Raw genomic sequence first — 22,116 nt, 5'->3', positions numbered from 1 at the left:
TATTGTTTTTTTCGAGTGTGTATAATTTACAAATATTTCTAGAACAGTTTGTAATATCTAACTATATAAAATAAAAGAAGAAACTGTCACTACTTGTATGTGATCAATGTCAGCGAAGGAGAGGTGCAATATCTGTCAATACTTGATTTTCATCAGATTCTCCTCTTTTGGGCGAGGGTCGAGTGGGTTTAAGTTGAATACAAGGGGTGAGTTGAGGGGAGAAGCTCTAACTGTGATCTTGTTCGGATGAGGGCAAGTGACTACATAGGTAGATAAGTGTTGGTAGGTATGAGGATCGCTCTTTTTTTAATGATACTGATGTTATGAAGCCTACTATAGAGACACCCCTAGTAGGGATGATGAGATAACATCCATAATGGTATGATAAAAACTTATCACTTGGAATTATGATGAGGTGAGGACTTGAGCACCTATGATTTGTAGGTTGATGACAATGATGATGAAAGATACTAGTAAGTAGCTGATCAAAGTACTTTAAAACCACATAGATAGATCCTATGAGAAAGTAAGTTAGAGCTTTAAGAACGGATGAATTGGAGAAAAACCCATATGGGTCTAAGTGATGAGAACTCATTCTAGTTGACATAGGAGATACCCTAAGGAAGTTCATTATTGGGATGAACGATTCACTAATGGAGCGGACGCATTGGAATTGACTTTAATTTGATATAAAATTAAACAAAACTAAAAGTTATCTAAATTTACATGGAAGAAATATGAAATAAGTTATGACAGAGATCTTTAATCTATCTGTTCCAGCTCTTCCAATTGTTGAACTGCCTCCACACAAAGTCTTCCTCACTACTTGAACATAAAACCAAAATTTATGAGAGCTTTTTGAAAAAAAATTACCAGAGATAAAAGAAAGAGAGATTTAGAGAGAATTCTCTACTTTTAATTAATTAATTTTCATTCAAAATTAGATTTATATTCGCTATAAATTACTCTACTAGATCTAGGATTCATATGGAATATAGAATAAGTTGTTTCTATCGATATAATTATTACAAACAAATCGATCAATCACAGTTGTTCATAGTTGGGTCAAAAATCTATTTTACGCATGTAAATTTAAGTATTATAGATTCTCTAATAACATTTTATTTATAATCCTATCATAAATCAAATGTCTATTAGTGTAGTGTGAGGGTAAGGTCCCATTATTCCAACTTTCGAGTATTTTAAATTTAAATTTAATTATTTGTTAATTTTATCATTTATAATAATAACCACGTAACAATTTGTTTGTGAATTTTATCACAATTCGTAACTGGGGCAAGAACTAAGTTAAAAATGATTGCAAAAGAAATAATTTTGTATAATAATTATAAACTATACAATAAATATCCACGAGACTAGAAATCACTAATTGGAGGGGTCCGACATATCGCAAGGGAGAGGAGTAATATCTTCTCCATGTCGTCTAAACTCTCGATATGTCGTCAGCTTCTGGACGACATTTTCATAAAAAAAAAAAAAAAAAAAAAAAAAAAAAAACCGTCTGGGCCTATCTTGTATGCTTTGGACACAGAGGCCCACCATTTGGAAAGCCTGATCTTAAATGTGCAAAATACACGTGGCACACTCTCCTCCCTCCCTAATGCCATCTATTTTTTTAATTTTATAATTTTTTTTTTAATTCTTCGAGAGAATTTTGAAATCTAAAAAAAGAAAAAGGGTTGTTGTAACATAATTAAAGAAAATAAATATGTTTTGGGAAGTGTAAAAAATAAAATGATAAAATAATTAGTTGGATTTAAGTATTTTGTAAGTTTAAATTGAATAATATTTAAATGAAATTAGAAAGCAAGTACAATGTTATATTAATATAATCCAAATTGTATTATTTTATATATCGATAGTCGTGATAAGCTGCACTCATGCTCATAACTTATCAATTCATAAAATAAAATAAAAATGTAAAATGAGAAATTCAACAACCAATAATATTAAACAATAACGACCTGGCAGATTAAGTTCAATCATTTTATGCGATATGGATAAAAATACCCTTTTTTTCGTGTGACCACCACAAAAGTGAGCATAGGTCTGTGTAATTAACATAAAATAAATGGGATGCATGTGCAAAATAGTTTGTTTTGGTCACAAATCCCTTAAAACAAATCTAATTTGATTGCTTCCGTTCTGAATTTGTTTGAATATTGATGAATAATTGGAAGTCTCCTCCTCATTTCTTGTGGGCTTTCATCATATTATAATAATTTGGGTAAATTATTTATTAAACTATTGAGAAGTACATTAGATTGGTAAAAATTTCAGTGCAACAGACGACCCTCTCACTTATTCAACCTCTTCTTTTAATTTTCTTTTACCTCCTCATTTTCTTTTTTTATTATCACAAATCTAATTTCCACGTAATAATAATAATTATATTTACTACTATTAAATAAGCATAAATACATTTTTTTTCATTTTTTTTTTCAGAAATTTGCAATTGAAAATTACAAAAGAGCCCTTGAAACCCAAAAAAAGAAAAGAAAAAAAAAAAAAAAAAGAGTGACAGGCAAAAGTGAAAGGTGAGGGTGAAAGGCACATTTGGGAGTGGTGGGTCACGCTGTCAAGGTGACAGACAGTGCTGAGATAAGATTGCTCGTTGTTATTGCCACCCACTGCTTCATTGGGTGAAAAACCCAATTTGGGAATTTGAGTCCACTCGTTTTTTTAGCGAGTTGACTCTGTTCAGTGAGTTACCACCACCGAGTTGTTCCCGAGTTTCCAGGCGGAGGTGGCGATGAGGGGGCGGGTGTGCCACCCCAGCGTTAGAGATCCGTTGTTCTCTTCCACTCGGTATCCTTCTCCGCTGCCGAATAGGGCGAGGAGCATACTTGCTTGCTTGAATGCATTGGAGCCCAGGTGGATGGGTTCGAACCCAGAGGAGCAAAACCGAGTTCGCCACTGAGTCAGAGTCTCGTGCCGCTCCACTCGGTCGCTGCCTTCACAAGCCACCACGTTGCAAATTTGCTTTCCGAGGTACATTTCCGACATCATCTTGTCCTGGTTGTTGGGCGAGCTCTCCAACGAGTCAAAAAGCGTCGAGTAATAATGGAGTGACTCAGTGAACCGATCCATGAAAACCGGACCGTTGTGGTTGGCTTCCTGCTCCACCACCGTCATGATCTCCGGCTTCATCTGCTTCACTACCGACATAACCTTTTCGATGGCGCCCGGCCGAGCCAGTAGCTTATGCAACTCGAAAACTGAGTTTACCACCACGGACTCCACCTCGCTCGGTCGGAGCTCCAGCATCGACGCGTCCAGATCCGCCAAGCTATTCGCCACGAATCCTCTGTATTCGAACTCGACATTGATGGTTTCGGCTAATTTAGCGAGTTTCCAACCGACTTCTTGAAGGTAATCGGAGTTATCCGGCGCCGGAGGTCCGATCCCGGTGAGACGGAAGGCTGGGGGACCACTCGGCCGTAGAGCTAGGGCTTGAAGCAGAGCCGGCCACTGCATCCCTTGGTTCATCGAGAAATCGATTACGTGAACGCGCTTCTTCCCTTCGAAGGCCTCAAGAATCGCTTGATTCGCGGTGAAATGTGCGAATTTCAAATACGGACAGCTCTCGTAGAAATGCAATTGAAGCATATCGGACATTGAATGATCGAGGGGATTTTCAGGGCAGACCCTATAGATTCGGCGTGCCAATGCTTCGGCAAAGAACGTGGCGACCTTCCGCATCGCTCCGGCTTGAGAAACCGCCAAGTACCCGATTCGCTTCACCAGAGCCTCCGCCAGATTCAGATTGTTCTGCTGCACGGCTTCGGCGCAGGCCATCAAAGCATGAACCAGTTGAATTCCATTCTCCTGCGAGTCGACGAGGACTATGGGGCGAGTTGCAGAATCGGATGCCCCAATCGCCGAGGTAGAGAATAAATCCGGGTCCGACTCGGACGAGGGTTTCAAACGCTTGTTCTCTCTTGGTGAATAAATCGCGTTGCTCGTAATAGCTTTAAGGTCGTAATCAGAACTGGAAGACTCCTCAAAAATCAGGCTGCTGGTTTGTCGTTGGGGGTCGTAATCAATAGAAGTGATGGTGGAGGATTCCGCCGGGGCTAAAAACGACGAATCGTTCATCTGCGAGGGAGGCGGCTGCGGAAAACTAGGCGGCGGATGAAGCTCCGTTATCATACTTTCAAGCCAAGTCGACAGATCAGAGGGATTATAGTGAACCGTATCGAAAGCTAGATGCGAAAGGCCAGTATCCTGAACTTGACACATAGCTTCTTCAAGCTGTTCGAGCTTCTGCGCAACTTCCGCCATGTCCGACGACTTAACCTTGTAACCCAAAACAGCGAGAAGCTCATCCATTCCTCCATCGAGCTGAGCGTCCTCCTCCCAGAGCTTAGCCTTTCCAGTATTCAAATAAGTGTCTCCATTAGGAGCGGCAGCCATGGAAGGCGGCTCCGGGCGAGGATGAAGATGATGATGCTCCCTCTTCATCTTGTCTTCCGACAGCGGCGGCGGATAAAGTGGTTGTGGTCCGTGGAGGAGAGGTGGGTAGAAAATTGGGTGAAGGTGGAAAGAGAATGAGAGGGTTTGGGAATGGAAAATGGCGTGAACCGGTTTCTTCTGAATGATTGAATCAGCTTCTTCACCGCCTGCTTTGCCCTACATAACAAGAACCACCCAATTGACCTCAAACGGCCCCCTAAACGTCACTTCTAATTCCGGTCAAATATCTTACTGCATAACCAGCCCTCCAATCTAACGCCGTTAACACCGTTTAGCCTTGCAATCTTCACCCAATTAATTTTTTTTTTTTTGTAATATAAAACTATTCTTAATTATAAATTTAACATAAACATTTTAATTACTAATATTTTTCTCAATGCTCCATTATTTACATCTAACTCCTAAATTAATTTATTCTATCATCATTTATTTCTTCCTCACATTAACTTAAAATTACTAAAAATTAAGTTAATTTAAACACACTAAAAGAAAAAGAGATGATTAATTAGATAAAATAGTAAATAATTATAGATGAATATTCCAAATGTGATTATTATTTTTATTATTATTGGGAGGTCAAAATACGTGAATGGGCCGGGGGCCCACAGGTTTCCTGACGCAAAGGCCCAACTCATCTCAGCTGACACAGCGCACTACGGCGACGCTCCCACACCGTTACCATACCCCCAAAAGGCTTTTTTATTTTATTTATTTATTATTTTATTTGTAAAGTTATGCCAGTACAACCTGGACTGGATTCCAGTCTGTCTCTACGATTCTCACACGTGTCCCTATGCTTTCCTGTGGGCCCCCGTTTTTTTTTTTTTTCCTTTTATCTATTATTATTATTTATTTTCCCCTCTATTTCTGTCGGAACAATCCTGGATTCCTCCTCGCTATAATCCTAACCTCTCAGTTTTCAAGGTGAATTTTTCAACTTTTACTCTTCCCAATTTAGTATTTTATTTCCCCCCAAGATGCAACTTTTAGAAAAAAAAAAATCCCTATAATTTTTTTTAAAATTATTTCTACGAGTTCAAAATTAACCCTTTCAATCCTAGTTAGTTAAAATAATATTTTTTCATAAAGAATCATAATTTGCCTCGCCTTACTGTATCTGGATCAGTTGGAGAGTAAAATGGAGCATATAATCTCAACTAGTGATAAACTTAGATTGTTACATAAATACTATGGGTGCCTATGTATCCACTATACGCTCACCTCCTAAAGTGCTGCTAAATGGAAGGATCTTATCTAAGGATGGAGTCCTTTTCTTTACTGCTACGTAATAGTTTTACTTTTAGTTTTTTTTAAAAAAAAAAAAAAAAAAAAAAAAACTCATATTATAGAAGATGATGCCCTAAAATTTATAATTCAACCAAATTATAATTAATAAAAAATAATAATAATTTACACTTTATTTATTTATTAAAAAAAAATATATAAACTCTTATGTATATCCTTTTATAAACTCATAAAAATCTCCCATTTTCATCTTTGTTTTTATCCTCTTCTCTTCTCTTGTAAATTAAATTGAATTTAATAAAAAAGAATGGTTGAGACATCAATTTGGTTCCTTATCCAAGAGGAAAGCTCCATTTAATATTGGAGAATAATACCTGAAATTCAGAAGCTTAGGCTTAGAATACTCATCCTATCTACTAAAAAAGATTCCATTTTATGAATCCTGTAGGTCTTCACAACTCTTGGTGTCTGTCTATATCTCTATTTCGAAAAGATTCATACCTATCTATCTACACCTCTCTACTCACTTTACACCCCATTTCTATTCCCATTATTTATAATTTAAATTCCATTTTCTATTTTTTTTATTATATATATCATAAATATTATTATAAATTACATTAGATTCTCACATATTCAAATGCCAAATGCAAAAGTAGATTTATTGATTTAATATTAAATAAAAAATAAAAAGAGATCTGAATCCACGAGTAGATCCAATTACTCATATTAACATATTATTATTTTATTTAAATTTCTACTTCTTATCTTTGTTTTACTTCATGAATAAATGTTTATAGATATATAGTATTTACGTCCTGATTTATAGAAACAACATGTAACATTATGGGGCGAAGGTCAACTAAAGCTCATTCCTCCAAGTCAATCATGTCCTAATGATCAATGTAGAGTCACTAAATGGACGACAACTCATTATTGCGCTTCAAAACATTTCTTGTGTACATCTCGAAAATCCTAATTTACTCTATGAGTAGGGGTGAAGTGTGCCTTCAAAATACACATAAAAAAGATCTTGTTTACATACCACACGTATCTTAAAACTATAACTAACTCAAACATCCAAGCATGTAATAGAAAAGCACTGAATTACTACTCCTCTCTTAAATCAATCAAACCTACTTATGGATGTTACGTCGAAGGAGAAATCACACTATGACCAACCTTGTAAAGACTAAGCTAGCATTCATGAGAAAGACTTCAGTAATCAGACCTAAATCCAATTTAAAAAGTCTAGACACAGGTGTGCCATCTTAAACTCTACTCCAAAGTAGAGGTACAACTTTAGAACTAATCCAAATTTACAAAGCCCAAAGATGATCTTCGTCTTTAGGCATGCTCGTACCTATAGTCAGTTTGAAAAAGTTTGAACAAGTGTAGAATCATAAAACTTTGCTCCAAAATAGAAGTACGACTTGAAAGTTAATCTAAGCATACCATGTTCAAGAAAGATATAGAGTATTCCCACACGTAAACCTAGTTTAAAAAGCGTTGAACATGAGTATAACATCATAAACTCTGTCCCAAACTTTTGTTTTATGACTTACTAAAATCTTAAAATAATAATGGATTAGCTTATAAAATAAGTCTAGACTAAGTTTGAAAATTTTAAAATCATCTTAAACAATTGATTAAAGTTGAAACCATAATGACTAAACTGAAAGTTTCAAAACGTTCGAGATCAAATTGAAATTAGACCAAAGTATAGAAACGAAATAAATATAAAAATTAAAGAAGTAATATTTATATATAAATAAAGTAAAATAATATAATAAAAGCTTAAAAGTTTAGCTATTCGAATATGAAAGAGACCTTACCCCTCGTCTTCTCTCCACCATTATTGTGAACAGCATATTCTTCGTTCCTTTTCCAATCGCTTTCGCCGGCCTCTTCTAAAGATATTTCCTATTATTTTATTTCATTTCATTTTATTATTGGCTCATTAATTTACTAGGAATTGTATTATAATTCAGCTACCTTTTTAAACGTTAAGCAATATTTATTTATTTATTTATTTATTTGGGATTGCGAGTTATTTGATATTGTGATTGTGATGCTCACCCCATAATCTAAGCCATATAATTTGTTTATTAATTAACGTCATCATCATATCGATTAAAGGAAAAGGTATAATTTTTTGATTTTATACACTACATTTTAAATTCAAATTTGAGTTATTTTTATATCTTATTAAATATAACATCATTCTCACTTTAGGTCAAATATTTGATAACCAAAATGTATTCCTAAAGCTGGTTTAAAATAACATTTAAATTTTGTTGTATTTTTTTTTTAAAAATAATTTTTTTAAAATTATATGGATCAATAAATTTAAAGTTTTAAAATATACAATTATATAGAAAGATTATAAACTGTAATATTTTTTTAAAAAAAGAAGAATAATAATAATAAAAAAAAAAAAAAGTAGGGTGGATGCGAGTTAGGTTGGGATATCTTATTTTGAAGTTATTATTATTATTTATTTATCAATATTTAACTAATAAAATTAAAAAAAAAAAATTATGGTTTTAATATGATAAACGTGTATTTTACATTAACCATTATTATAATTTAAGAACTCAATTATATTAAAACAGCATAAATATTTGATATTTTATTTTTAACTTGGTGATTTTGAAAAATTAAAGAATATATTTTATTTTAAAAATAATCAGATTTTAGATAATTCATTTTATTCTTTAGTTAGAAAATAAAAAGGTATAACTTTTATTAAGATTATAAAATAAACCTTGAATTAAAATTTTAAAAACTAACGAGAACAAGTTTTTCTTAAAAGGAAATTAAAAAATTAAGCGAATTTATTTTGTTTATCTTAATCTTTAACAAAATTGTTAATTATTCATTAAAAATATAATTTAAAATCTTAATTTTAGAATTGATAAGAATCAATTTATTTTAATTAAAATTTGAATAAAGTACAACAAAGCTCTAAAATAAAGAATAAAAAAGTCAGCAAAATGTAAAGTTCACAACTCTAGGTTGAACAATTTTGGATCTCAAACGTAGAAATCATTATTCTCGACTAAACAGCGAGACATAAACATCATAATTTTCTAGACCAAACAATTTTTTACAGTAAACGTCTCTTTAATTTGTTTAAGTTAAGTTGAAGTTTGACTTTTGAATTCAATTTTACTCAATTTTTTTTAGCTTTACCATTCGGCTAAATTAATCGTACTTATTTTCTATAAATGATACTTAATTAAACTAGATGTAGAAGGTTTAGACATAATACGACAATTCTCCTATAACAACCAAAATAAATCAAATATTAACTAAGCAATTTATGGGTTGCTTTGATTTCCTAAGTCAAATACGTGGGAGACTTAACCAAATAAAGAGAACAACATAAATTTTATAGGATAAAATAAAATTTTGAATCTAAGAGATACTTATTTTATGATTGAATCATAAACAAATTATTCATCAAAGTATGAAAAATGTAATTATAAGGATAAAGATAAAGTTTTAACCAATTATGAACAATTTAGGAAGGATTAAGTTAATTAGTATCGTTTTGGACAAAATAAAAATAAATTGTGAAGACCTAAAGTATAATAAATTCAACACATCTAGGAAAACTTAAATAAGACATTACGCGGAAGCCATGGCCTTGCTCAACGCTAATCAATGAATTTGATGAATTAAAAAAGTCCAAATTTCTCTAACTACTATATTAATTGCATTTAATTTAATTTAATAATATTTTTTTTTCTGATTAATCTTATTGCGTGACAGGACATAAATCTATGTTTTTTTTTTAATTGTAGAAAAGCAATTGCTTTCGATTTAATATGTCAATGTCTTATAAAGTTGTTTTGATTTTATTTGTAAGATCTTCTAATCTTTTCAATATTGATCCAATGTTTTATTAGTTAAACTAGCTCAATAGAGTTGATGGGTCCAATCAATAATAAATAATTATAATAAAATTCTTTTTATTATCTTGAAATCATCTTTATTTTCTCTCGATGTATTAATTATTTTCAATCCTAAGTCTTTTATCAAATAATTTATTAGAAATTGGAATTAGTCACATGGGTATTTCAGAAATGGTTCAATTCATCTCATTCGAACTCAAGAGATCCCTAAACTGTCAAAAAAACTTGGTCACTAGCCAAGTCTTAGACCTTCTCTCTTGAGTTTAAGTTAAGTCTAGCTTGGAGGTTATTCACCCGTGTTCCATAGATTCTTAAGGAATTAGTTAATGACTTGGTTGGTTCTAGAGGAATCAAGAGTTACATTTAAATCTTTTCGATATTTAAATCTTCTCCATAAAAGTATCTTATCTTCTTTTGAATTACATTCTTTTATTCTATTCTTTGAGTTTGGAAACGGTTGATTTATCGGATCCTGATGATGAGGATTTTCTTCCCATCTCTGCTTCAAAGATACGTTCCAAGAAGGGTTTTGGTTTCACAATCAAGATGAATAAAAAAATTTATTGAAATTCGAGTCCTTTAACTTAAGTTGTCTTAGACGACTTTAGAGCCTCCTCGGTAGGAAGTTTCTTTCTATCCCAATATGTTTTAAGTGGTTCATTTTCACCTATTTCTTCGACGTTTTCTTAATTATGTCAACCTTATGCCTTTTTCAATTTTCTTTCAAATGGGTGGTATTATATTCTTTGAGTCCCTGTGACTCCAATTATAGCTGAAATCATGTCAATATACGCCATGAAAAAAACTTTGTCAACTTCTATTATACTAGCCTATTATTAAGATTTGTAACCACCTATACTCAAAAAGAAAAGTACAACTTATTGGTGTATAAATAGTAATTTTCATTTTTTTTAAAGTTTTTTTACCCATTTTATAATTTTATTAAGAGTGAGAAATATATGGTATAATTTGATGCATTAATATAAAAGAAAGCTATGTTAGTTATATACAATGAATACTGTTAAAATATATTAAATTAAAGAAAACACAAATGGAAAGAGAGTTGGAAGGTGGGGTTTAGGAAATATTTTAATGTAGAAGAAAGAAAGAAATAAAGAAATCGAAATTGCAAGTTGTGTGAAGATGAGTGAAGTAATAATCTAATAGGGGTTGAGGGAGGGTGAAGATTTAAGTCAAAAATGGCCGCCTGCGCCACAGTGTGCATGTCATTGCTCTCTTTCTCTACTTTAGTTGGCCGGCTATTGGGAGAGAAAATGCAGGCTATCTCAAAGCTACCACATTTTATATGTTTCTTCTCTCTCTCTCTCTCTCTCTCTCTCGCTCCCTAGGACGGAGAAGACCTCAAAACTCTAATTAAAGTTTTTGTAATTAAATTTATAAACGTTATTTCAACTTATTTGTTTTGTCGTCCCAACGTTTTACAAATGTTTTTAAAATTTAAGCAAAGTTTTTAAAATTTTTAAAATTTAGTTTGCTTTTGTTCCTAAAATTAGCTGAGAATTAGAATATTTATATAATAAAAATCATTCTAAAAAAATAAATAGAGTGGAAAAAAATTAAAACATCTTTAAATCATACCTTAATAATTTTGTTTTTAAGAGTAAATTCTATTGAAATTAGGATACGACTCGAATTTTATTACTAATTTGTCAAATGTTTAATATGAAGACTAATACTAAAAGTGTTCGATCTTAATTACTTAAATCTTAAAGAGTTATATTAGGTTGGATTGGGTTAGATTTTTTTAGTTGGGTTGTTGAATTTTTTGAAATTCAAGTCCATTTATGAGTTGACATTTTTAAGTTAGGTCAACCCAACTAACCTGAAAATAAGGTTCAAGTTTATTGGATACATTTTTTTTTTAAATTTATCCAACCCATCTCAACTCAACTTGGGTACATTATAATTAAAACACTTCTTCATCTAAGACAGTGGACTACTCTCTCGATTCACTTCCTTTCCTTACTAAATTGATTGAGTGAGTGGAAAATTTATGAAACCTATTCACCAAAATACCTTTGTTTTGTTTGGTATGTTTGCATTTCACATACCTCTACCTAACCATTTCCTCACTTAGTTGACTATATGCTTCTCTCTGTCCATATTCTATCTTTAGTAGAAATCATTGAAGTGATTGTTTTATGAAAGACAATAATTAAACCCTATACCATTTTGGTTCGAATAACTTTACCTTTTGTCTACTAACCACCTCAATTTCTCGATGAAAAATGTATGTCAGGTTCAAACGTCAATGTAGACTCGTCGAGAAAACTTTTTCCAATGACTTACACCTTGCATCAGAATGATATGCCAACAAAAACCAATGCTTATTATTCCTATAAGAGGCCAGGGGGAAAACACCCTTATCTTGAAGCCCCATGCATTGAAATAAGTATGTGAGATCTAGAACCTCCTTCGAAGTCTATAGAACCCTCGAACAGCCTCCCCTTAATCGAGACTCGACTCCTTTTATGGAGTTCTCGAACAAAGTACACCCTTTGTTCGACACATGAGTCACTTTTTGACTAAACCTTTGAGGGTAGCAATTTCTTTATTCGACACTTGAAGATTCTATTGACATGACTAAATTAAGGGCATGATTCTGATACCATGTCAGAATCACGACTCTCCACAATGATATGATATTATCCACTTTGAGCATAAACTCTCATGGCTTTGCTTTGGGATTCTCCAAAAAGCCTCATACAAATGATGTTCCTTATTTATAAATCCATGATCATTCTCTAAATTAATCAATTTGGGACCTCCTCCCAACCATCCTCAACAATTCTCCTCTCGTACAAAATACATTATAGAGCCTACGATACTTTGAATATATCCACTTATTACTTGTTTCATAGTGTGCATTTGCATTAGACTAAAAACTTTTTGCCTTAAAGAAGTTTTCTACTTAATAGCACACATTCTCGAGTCGACCATTAACGTTTTCAAACATTCATATGTTGTGTCAACACCTCCTATTTACAATTCATAATTTCTCCTCAAGTTTGAGTGTTATTGGTTGATGAAAATATTTCGATACAAACTTTGCTTCTACCCATCTCAAGATAGGATCGAATATGGTGCAAATAATTTAATCATGCTTCTACATTACCTTGCAAGGAAAAGAACGCAACTTAAAGTCTCAATGTCTACTGTTTGATATGTTTGTGGGATCTTCTCCAGTTGGGGAGAGACTTCCACATCTTTATAAGGAATGCAGTTTTATAAAGAATACTTCGTTCCACTCCCCAATCGATGTTTGATCTCGTAATCCACCCCCATTGGGGTCCCAACGTCTTCGCTGGCACACCGTTTGATGCTTGACTCTGATACTATTTATAACACCTTAAGTCTATTACTAGCCGGTATTGTCCTCTTTGGGTCTCACAGCTTTAAAACGCATCTCCTGTGGAGAAGGAGAAGCTATAACCTCTCCCTAACAGATGAGTTTTAAAACCCTAAAATTGACGGTGATGCATAACAAGCTAAAGCGGACAATATCTGTAGTAGAGATTTAGGGTTAATTGAAAATTTTGAAAGTTTTAGATTTTTTTATTTTTTTTTTATTTTTTTTTATTTTTTATTTTTTATATATATATATATATAAGATGTAAAGTTCAAAAGTATTTTTTTTTTCTATTTCATTTTAAAAACATCTGAATTCTTAACAAAATAGTAGCTACTTTCTTTTCTAATTCTTGGTCAATCACTCATCAACAAGCTCTAAAAAAAAAAAAAAAAAAAAATCACTCAAATTAATTTACCATTTTTGTAAAAGAAGTTGATATGAGTTTGAGAATAAGCAAGATTTTAAAAAGAAAAATATAATAAGATGAGGAATTGAAAGCAATGGGAGAGAAGGTGGCACATGGGTTGAATAATGGTAATTAGATATTATGTAGGATGAATTCCCAACATGATAAGAACAATAAAAAGTGGGCATACCCCAACATCTCTTCTGTCATAGACATATATGCTATGCCTATGCTTTTGCTCCCACTTTCATGCCAAACCCTTCACCCACTCCACTCTTCTCACACACACATATCCACCTCATTTGGTGCGATGCTGATGAGGAATCCTGGTTGGATATATCACAAAATTTACCTCTTATACCTCTTCTTAACCTTCTACTTTATACCTATTAATCTTTTTCTTTACCCTGAATCTTTGTTTCTATCCCCATAAAAATAGATAAAGAATTTCACGAGGATGAAGATTGAACTAAGAGGTGAGAGCGAGGATGAGAAAGACTTTTCTGTTCTTACCCAATCCTGTGAACGTCTCTAAATCTAAGTAAGCATCATAGTCACCGCACATATTGACTTTTTGTTCAACATTTTAATGAATTTGTATTCCAATAATAATTTAGAAATATTTATGCAAGATATTACAGTTTTGGAAAAGTTTTCCACAGTTTAAAGATGTGCAAATTACATTTATTCAGTTTAACTCCAAAAAAAAAAATAAATAAGTAATTTGTCTCCTCGTTGTACCAATAGATCATATTTTGTATATCAGAAAAAAGAATGATCCATCAAGTTTATGATTGATCTCCTCGAAGGATATTTTGTAATGTAAAACTAGTCTAAAGTCGATTAAGTATCAGGGCTACGACTGGATGTAATAGATTTGATCATTCTCTGCTTATAGAGATTTAGAGCACCAGTCCAAAGCGTCAGAGACGAATCGTCTCGCACATATGCGAGATAAGCTTTTAATCTCTAAAATTTAGTCCGGTTCCACTTGGGATGTTCACTATGGCCTTTTGTGGTGGGTTACTATTGAGATGAAAATGGTGTCAAATCAAAGGAGGAAGAACAGAATCTCATATATTTCTTTATTTGTTCATACACATCACAGACATGTGTGGAGGATGGAGAGTGGTCCACCATTCTCCTTTTTTGCAATAATTCTTGGCATCAGTTCGTTGAAATCTCTAAAATTTGTCAATCACTTCATGATATACATGTATGAGAATTTGTAGTGATTTTGATGGGGTTAGTGTACGTATTTGGACTAAAAAAGATGCTTTATTATGGTAAATGCCAACAAAATTTATCACACCTTTTAGTGGGAGATCAAACATTTGTTCTAAATAATAATCTCAAATTTAAATTCATATTAAACTTAATTAATGTCATATTATAATCATACATTATCTTTTGAAGGTCTACCATTAGACAATAATAACAATTATCCTTGAAATAATTATTCAGTCAACTTTATCCTATAAATTCATATGAGTTTATATAAGAATAAACCACAAAATAAATAATTCTATTGGAATATATTTTATATAGTTAATTTTTTGTTTTCCATATTTGGTTAATAGTATATTTGATATATTTTATCTTATTCTCTTAGATTTAATTTGTAGTTTGTATTTTATTTAAAGTTGTTAACATTAACGAAAATGAACTTTCGATCTCACCTATGTTTTATGTTTCTCATTTTTAACATGGTATCAGATATCATTCTTAACAAATCGCTACTTGTAAATTCGTTAACTAAGAATGCAATGTTTGTAAAGATTAAAAAATACATTTATTTTAATGTAAAATAGATTTTTGTGCAAAAACAAGTCGTGAACCCGAATCGATCTCACTTATGTTTCTCATTTTTAACATCGTATCAGAGTATCATTTTTAACAAATCGCTACTTGTAAATTCGTTAACTAAGAATACAATGTTTGTAAAGATTAAAAAATACATTTATTTTTAATGTCAAATAGATTTTTGTGCAAGAACCGGCGCGTGTTGAGCCCACCTGATTTAAAATAGATTTTTGTGCAAAACAAGTCGTGAACCAGGGCAGGTAAAGCCCACATGATTTCTAGTCATGCCCAATAACCACTTTGACACGAATGCAATGTTTGTGCAAAAGAAGTCGTGAACCCGGTAGAGCCCACATGATTTCTAGTCATGCCCGATAACCACTTCGACACGCGCACTAAATGAAGAGAAGCAAAAAAAAAAAAAAAAAAAAAAAAAAAAAAAAATAATAATAATAATAATAATAATTTATTTTTAATGTAAAATAGATTTTGGGTTAGAGCCCACATGATTTCTAGTCGTACCACTATAATGTGTGCAAAATAAGTCCTGAGCGGCAGGATTCAAACCTGAGCGGCAAAGCCACATGATTTCTATTCATACCCGATAACCACTCCGACACGACCGATAACCACTCCGGCTACGGACATGATTTCTACTCATGCTCAATAACCACTCCGGCACGCCGGACATAATTTCTAGTCATGCCCGATAACCACTCCGGCTAAGGACATGATTTCTACTCATGCTCAATAACCACTCCGGCACGCTGGACATAATTTCTAGTCATGCCCGATAACCACTCCGGCTAAGTCAAAGTTGTGAGCAATAGGATTCGATATTTGCCCAATAACCACTATTTTATTGTAAAAAAGATTTTTGTGCAAAATAAGTCGTGAGCAAGCACGATTCAAACCAGCGCGGGCAAAGCCTACATGATTTCTAGTCATGCCCGATAACCACTCCGGCACGCCCACTGAATGAAAAAAAAAATAAGTCGAAGTTGAGAGCAATAGGATTCGAGATTTCTAGTCGTGCCCGATAACCACTATTGTATTTTTAATGTAAAAAAAGATTTTTGTGCAAAATAAGTCGTGAGTGGCAGGATTCAAACCTAAGCAGGCAAAGCCCACATGATTTCTAGTCATACCTGATAACCACTCCAGCATGCCCACTGAATGAAAAATAAAATAAGTCGAAGTTGTGAGCAATAGGATTCGAGATTTCTAGTCGTGCCCAAAGATTTTTGTGCAAAATAAGTCGTGAGCGGCAGAATTCGAACCACGGAAAAGCCTAAATGATTTCTAGTCATGCCTAACAACCACTATTTTTAATGTAAAAATGATTTTGTACAAAATAATTCATGAGCGGCAGGATTCGAAACCTGCGCAGGCAAAGCCCACAATGGAAAGCACAATAAATCGAAGTTGTGAGCAGGATTCGAGATTTCTAGTCGTGCCCAAAGATTTTTGTGCAAAATAAGTCGTGAGCGGCAGAATTCGAACCGCGGAAAAGCCTAAATGATTTCTAGTCATGCCTAACAACCACTATTTTTAATGTAAAAATGATTTTGTACAAAATAATTCATGAGCGGCAGGATTCGAAACCTGCGCAGGCAAAGCCCACAATGGGAAGTTGTGAGCAGAATTCGAGATTTCTAGTCGTGCCCGACAACCACTATTTTATTTTTAATGTAAAAAAGTTTTTGTGCAAAATAAATCGTGAGCAGCAGGATTCGAACATGCACAGGCAAAACCCACTTGATTTCTAGTCATACTCGATAACCACTCCGGCACACCCACTGAACGAAAAATAGAATAAGTCGAAGTTGTGAGCAGTAGGATTCGAGATTGATTTTTGTGCAAAATAAGTCATGAATGCAGGACTCGAACCTACGCGAAAAAGCCTGCATGATTTCTAGTCATGCCGGATAACCGCTCTGGCACGCCCACAAAATGAAGAACACAATAAGTCGAAGTTTTGATTACTAGGATTCGATATTTCTAGTTGTGCCAGGTTTTTGTGCAAAATAAGTCGTGAGCGGCAGGATTCGGACCTGCACAGGCAAAGTCCACATGATTTTTAGTCATGCCCGATAACCACTCTGGCACGTCCACTGAATGAAAGATAAAATAAATCGAATTTGTGAGCAATAGGATTCGAGATTTCTAGTCGTGTGCCTGATAACCACTATTTTATTTTTAATGTAAAAAAGATTTTTGTGCAACATAAGTCATGAGCGGCAGGATACGAACCTACGCCAAAAAAGCCTAAATGATTTTTAGTCATGACTGATAACCACTACGGCACGCCCACTAAATGAAAAACAAAATAAGCCGAAGTTGTGAGCAATAGAATTCGTGATTTCTAGTCGTGCCCGACAACCACTATTTTTAATGTAAAAAAGATTTTGTGCAAAATAATTCATGAGCGACAGGATTCAAACCTGCACGGGCAAAGCCCACTTGGTTTCTAGTCATGCCCGTTAACCACTCCATCACACCCACTGAATGGAAAACACAATAAATCAAAGTTATGAACAGTAGGATAAACACAATAAATCAAAGTTATGAGTAGTAGGATTCGATATTTTTAGTTGTGCCCGATAACCACTTGTAAAAAAGATTTTTGTGCAAAATAAGTCGAGAGCGGCAGGGTTCAAACCTGTGCGGGCAAAGCCCACATGATTTCTAGTCATGCCTGATAACCATTTTGACACACCCACTAAATGAAAAACTAAATAAGTCGAAGTTGTGAGCACTATGATTCGAAATTTCTAGTCCTGCCCGATAAACACTATTTTTTGCAAAGTAAGTCATGAGCGGCAGGATTCAAACCTGCGTGGGAAAAGTGCACACGATTTCTAGTCATGCCCGATAACCACTCCGGCACACCCACATAATGAAAAATAGAATAAGTCGAAATTGTGAGCACTAGGATTCGAGATTGATTTTTGTGAAAAATAAGTCATGAACGCAAGATTCGAACCTATGCAGGAAAAGCACGCATGATTTCAAGTCATGCCCGATAACCACTCCGGCACGCCCACTCAATGAAAAACACAATAAGTCGAAGTTTTAAGTAGTAGGATTCGATATTTCTAGTTGTGCCCGATAACCACTTGTAAAAAAGGTTTTTTTGCAAAATAAGTCGTGAGCGGCAGGATTCCTGCAAGCAAAGCCCACATGATTTTTAGTCATGCTCGATAACCATTCCGAAATAAAATAAGCCGAAGTTGTGAGTGGCAGGATTCGAATCTACGCGAGAAAAGCCTAAATGATTTTTAGTCATGACTGATGACCACTCCGGCACGCCCACTAAATGAAACATAAAATAAACCGAAGTTGTGAGTAGTAGGATTCGAGATTTCTAGTCGGCGGACAACCAGTATTTTTAATTAAAAAAATATTTTGTGAGAAATAAAGTCGTGAGCGACATGATTCGAACCTGCGCAGGCAGAGCCCACATGATTTCTAGTCATGCCCGATAACCACTCCGACATGCACATTAAATGAAAAATAGAATAAGCAAATAGAGTAAGCCGAAGTTGTGAGCAGTAGGATTCGAACCTGCGCGGGCAAAGCCCACATGATTTCTAGTCATGACCCATAACCACTTCGACATGCCCACATAATGAAAAATAGAATAAGTCGAAGTTGTGAGCACTAGGATTCGAGATTGATTTTTGTGCAAAATAAGTCATTAACGCAGGATTCGACCTATGCGGGAAAAGCCCGCATGATTTCAAGTCATGCCCGATAACCACTCCGACACGCCCACTGAATGAAACACACAATAAGTCGAAGTTTTGAGTAGTAGGATTCGATATTTCTAGTTGTGCCCGATAACCACTTGTAAAAAGGTTTTTTCTGCAAAATAAGTCGTGAGCGGCAGGATTCCAACCTGCGGGCAAAGCCCACATGATTTCTAGTCATGCCCGATAACCATTCCGGCACGCCCACTGAATGAAAAATAAAATAAGCAAATAGAATAAGCCGAAGTTGTAAGCGGCAGGATTCAAACCTACGCGGGAAAAGCCTAAATGATTTTTTTCAAGCCTGATAACCACTCCGGCACGCCCACTAAATGAAAAATAAAATAAGCCCAAGTTGTGATCAGTAGCATTCGAGATTTTTACTCGCCGAACAACCACTATTTTCAATGTAAAAAAGATTTTGTGCAAAATAATTCGTGAGCGAAAGTATTCGAACCTGCGCGGGCAAAAGCCCACATGATTTCTAGTCATGCCCGTTAACCACTCCGGCACACCCACTGAATAAAAAATAGAGTAAGCCGAAGTTGTGAGCAGTAGGATTCGAGATTTCTAGTCCGATAACCACCCTTTTATTTTTAATGTAAAAAAGATTTTTGTGCAAAATAAAGTCGTAAGCCACAGGATTCGAACTTGCGCGGGCAAAGCCCACATGATTTCTAGTAATGCCCAATAACCACTCCGGCACGCCCACATAATGAAAAATAGAATAAGTCGAAGTTGTGAGCACTAGGATTCGAGATTGATTTTTGTGCAAAATAAGTCATTAACGCAGGATTCAAACCTATGCGGGAAAAGCCCGCATGATTTCAAGTCATGCCCGATAACCACTCCGGCACGCCCACTCAATGAAACACACAATAAGTCGAAGTTTTGAGTAGTAGGATTCGATATTTCTAGTTGTGCCCGATAACCACTTGTAAAACGGTTTTTCTGCAAAATAAGTCGTGAGCGGCAGGATTCCAACCTGCGGGCAAAGCCCACATGATTTCTAGTCATGCTCGATAACCATTCCGGCACGCCCACTGAATGAAAAATAGAATAAGCAAATAGAATAAGCCGAAGTTGTGAGTGGCAGGATTCAAACCTACGCGGGAAAAGCCTAAAATGATTTTTGTCATGCCTGATAACCAGTCCGGCACGCCCACTAAATGAAAAATAAAATAAGCCCAAGTTGTGATCAGTAGCATTCGAGATTTTTACTCGCCGAACAACCACTATTTTCAATGTAAAAAAGATTTTGTGCAAAATAATTCGTGAGCGGCAGGATTCAAACCTGCGCGGGCAAAAACCCACATGATTTCTAGTCATGCCCGTTAACCACTCCGGCACGCCCACTGAATAAAAAATAAAGTAAGCCGCAGTTGTGAGCAGTAGGATTCGAGATTTCTAGTCCGATAACCACTCTTTTATTTTCAATGTAAAAAAGATTTTTGTGCAAAATAAGTCGTGGGCGGCAGGATTCGAACCTGCGCGAGCAAAGCCCACGTGATTTCTAGTCATGCCTGATAACCACTCCGGCACGCCCACTAAATGAAAAATTGAATAAGTCGAAGTTGTGAGCACTAGGATTCGAGATTTCTAGTCCGATAACCACTCTTTTATTTTTAATGTAAAAAAGATTTTTGTACGAAATAAAGTCGTGAGCGGCAGGATTCGAACCTGCGCGGGCAAAGCCCACATGATTTCTAGTCATGCCCGTTAACCACTCCGGCACGCCCACTAAATGAAAAATAGAGTAAGCCGAAGTTTTGAGCAGTAGGATTCGAGATTTCTAGTCCGATAACCACTCTTTTATTTTTAATGTAAAAAAGATTTTTGTACGAAATAAAGTCGTGAGCGGCAGGATTCGAACCTGCACGGGCAAAGCCCACATGATTTCTAGTCATGCCCGTTAACCACTCTGGCACGCCCACTGAATGAAAAATAGAGTAAGCCGAAGTTTTGAGCAGTAGGATTCGAGATTTCTAGCCCGATAACCACTCTTTTATTTTTAATGTAAAAAAGATTTTTGTACGAAATAAAATCGTGAGCGGCAGGATTCAAACCTGCGCGGGCAAAGCCCACATGATTTCTAGTCATGCCCGTTAACCACTCCGGCACGCCCACTGAATGAAAAATATAGTAAGCCGAAGTTTTGAGCAGTAGGATTCAAGATTTCTAGTCCGATAACCACTCTTTTATTTTTAATGTAAAAAAGATTTTTGTACGAAATAAAGTCGTGAGCGGCAGGATTCGAACCTGCGCGGGCAAAGCCCACATGATTTCTAGTCATGCCCGTTAACCACTCCGGCACGCCCACTGAATAAAAAATAGAGTAAGCCAAAGTTGTGAGCAGTAGGATTCGAGATTTCTAGTCCGATAACCACTCTTTTATTTTTAATGTAAAAAAGATTTTTGTACGAAATAAAGTCGTGAGCGGCAGGATTCAAACCTGCACGAGCAAAGCCCACATGATTTCTAGTCATGCCCGTTAACCACTCCGGCACGCCCACTGAATAAAAAATAGAGTAACCTGAAGTTGTGAGCAGTAGGATTTGAGATTTCTAGTCCGATAACCACTCTTTTATTTTTAATGTAAAAAAGATTTTTGTGCGAAATAAGTCGTAAGCGGTAGGATTCGAACCTGCGCGGGCTAAGCCAACATGATTTCTAGTCATGCCCAATAACCACTCCAGCACGCCCACAGAATGAAAAATAGAATAAGTCGAAGTTGTGAGCACTAGGATTCGAGATTGATTTTTGTGCAAAATAAGTCATTAACGCACGATTCAAACCTATGCGGGAAAAGCCCGCATGATTTCAAGGCATGCCCGATAACCACTTCGGCACGCCCACTGAATGAAACACACAATAAATCAAAGTTTTGAGTAGTAGGATTCGATATTTCTAGTTGTGCCCCAAAACCACTTGTAAAAAGGTTTTTCTGCAAAATAAGTCGTTAGCGGCAGGATTCCAACCTGCGGCAAAAGCCCACATGATTTCTAGTCATGCCCGATAACCACTCCGGCAGGCCCACTGAATAAAAAATAGATTAAGCCAAAGTTTTGAGTAGTAGGATTCGAGATTTCAAGTCCGATAACCACTCTTTTATTTTTAATG

General features: G+C 34.9%; 1 protein-coding gene and 9 non-coding genes across 10 annotated transcripts; all 10 read right to left on the bottom strand.

The window, feature by feature from the left end:
* Positions 1 to 2,400: 2,400 nt before the first annotated feature.
* Positions 2,401 to 4,793, bottom strand: LOC111784792 (DELLA protein GAIP-B). Its single transcript, XM_023665383.2, has one exon. It carries the CDS (start codon positions 4,483 to 4,485, stop codon positions 2,722 to 2,724), a length of 1,764 nt encoding a protein of 587 aa, XP_023521151.2. The 5' UTR covers positions 4,486 to 4,793; the 3' UTR covers positions 2,401 to 2,721.
* Positions 4,794 to 19,124: 14,331 nt separating this feature from the next.
* Positions 19,125 to 19,204, bottom strand: TRNAS-AGA (transfer RNA serine (anticodon AGA)). Its single transcript has one exon. It is a non-coding gene; the product is annotated as a tRNA-Ser (tRNA).
* A 228-nt stretch (positions 19,205 to 19,432) lies between these two features.
* TRNAS-AGA (transfer RNA serine (anticodon AGA)) lies at positions 19,433 to 19,515 on the bottom strand. The gene has a single exon. It is a non-coding gene; the product is annotated as a tRNA-Ser (tRNA).
* Positions 19,516 to 20,269: 754 nt separating this feature from the next.
* TRNAS-AGA (transfer RNA serine (anticodon AGA)) lies at positions 20,270 to 20,352 on the bottom strand. The gene has a single exon. It is a non-coding gene; the product is annotated as a tRNA-Ser (tRNA).
* A 110-nt stretch (positions 20,353 to 20,462) lies between these two features.
* Positions 20,463 to 20,544, bottom strand: TRNAS-AGA (transfer RNA serine (anticodon AGA)). Its single transcript has one exon. It is a non-coding gene; the product is annotated as a tRNA-Ser (tRNA).
* Positions 20,545 to 20,655: 111 nt separating this feature from the next.
* TRNAS-AGA (transfer RNA serine (anticodon AGA)) lies at positions 20,656 to 20,737 on the bottom strand. Its single transcript has one exon. It is a non-coding gene; the product is annotated as a tRNA-Ser (tRNA).
* A 111-nt stretch (positions 20,738 to 20,848) lies between these two features.
* TRNAS-AGA (transfer RNA serine (anticodon AGA)) lies at positions 20,849 to 20,930 on the bottom strand. Its single transcript has one exon. It is a non-coding gene; the product is annotated as a tRNA-Ser (tRNA).
* Positions 20,931 to 21,041: 111 nt separating this feature from the next.
* On the bottom strand, positions 21,042 to 21,123 carry TRNAS-UGA (transfer RNA serine (anticodon UGA)). The gene has a single exon. It is a non-coding gene; the product is annotated as a tRNA-Ser (tRNA).
* Positions 21,124 to 21,234: 111 nt separating this feature from the next.
* On the bottom strand, positions 21,235 to 21,316 carry TRNAS-AGA (transfer RNA serine (anticodon AGA)). The gene has a single exon. It is a non-coding gene; the product is annotated as a tRNA-Ser (tRNA).
* Positions 21,317 to 21,427: 111 nt separating this feature from the next.
* On the bottom strand, positions 21,428 to 21,509 carry TRNAS-AGA (transfer RNA serine (anticodon AGA)). The gene has a single exon. It is a non-coding gene; the product is annotated as a tRNA-Ser (tRNA).
* Between the last annotated feature and the right edge of the window lie 607 nt (positions 21,510 to 22,116).

Source organism: Cucurbita pepo, chromosome 1 (assembly GCF_057944985.1).
Source record: "Cucurbita pepo subsp. pepo isolate OVF chromosome 1, ASM5794498v1, whole genome shotgun sequence".
Taxonomy (NCBI): domain Eukaryota; kingdom Viridiplantae; phylum Streptophyta; class Magnoliopsida; order Cucurbitales; family Cucurbitaceae; genus Cucurbita; species Cucurbita pepo.
Note: the sequence above shows the minus strand (reverse complement) of the source record. Positions and strands in the feature narration are given on the sequence as shown.

Coding starts and splice junctions, on each gene's coding strand:
- LOC111784792 (XM_023665383.2), bottom strand. CDS start 4,485: ATGAAGAGGGAGCATCATCATCTTCATCCTCGCCCGGAGCCGCCTTCC.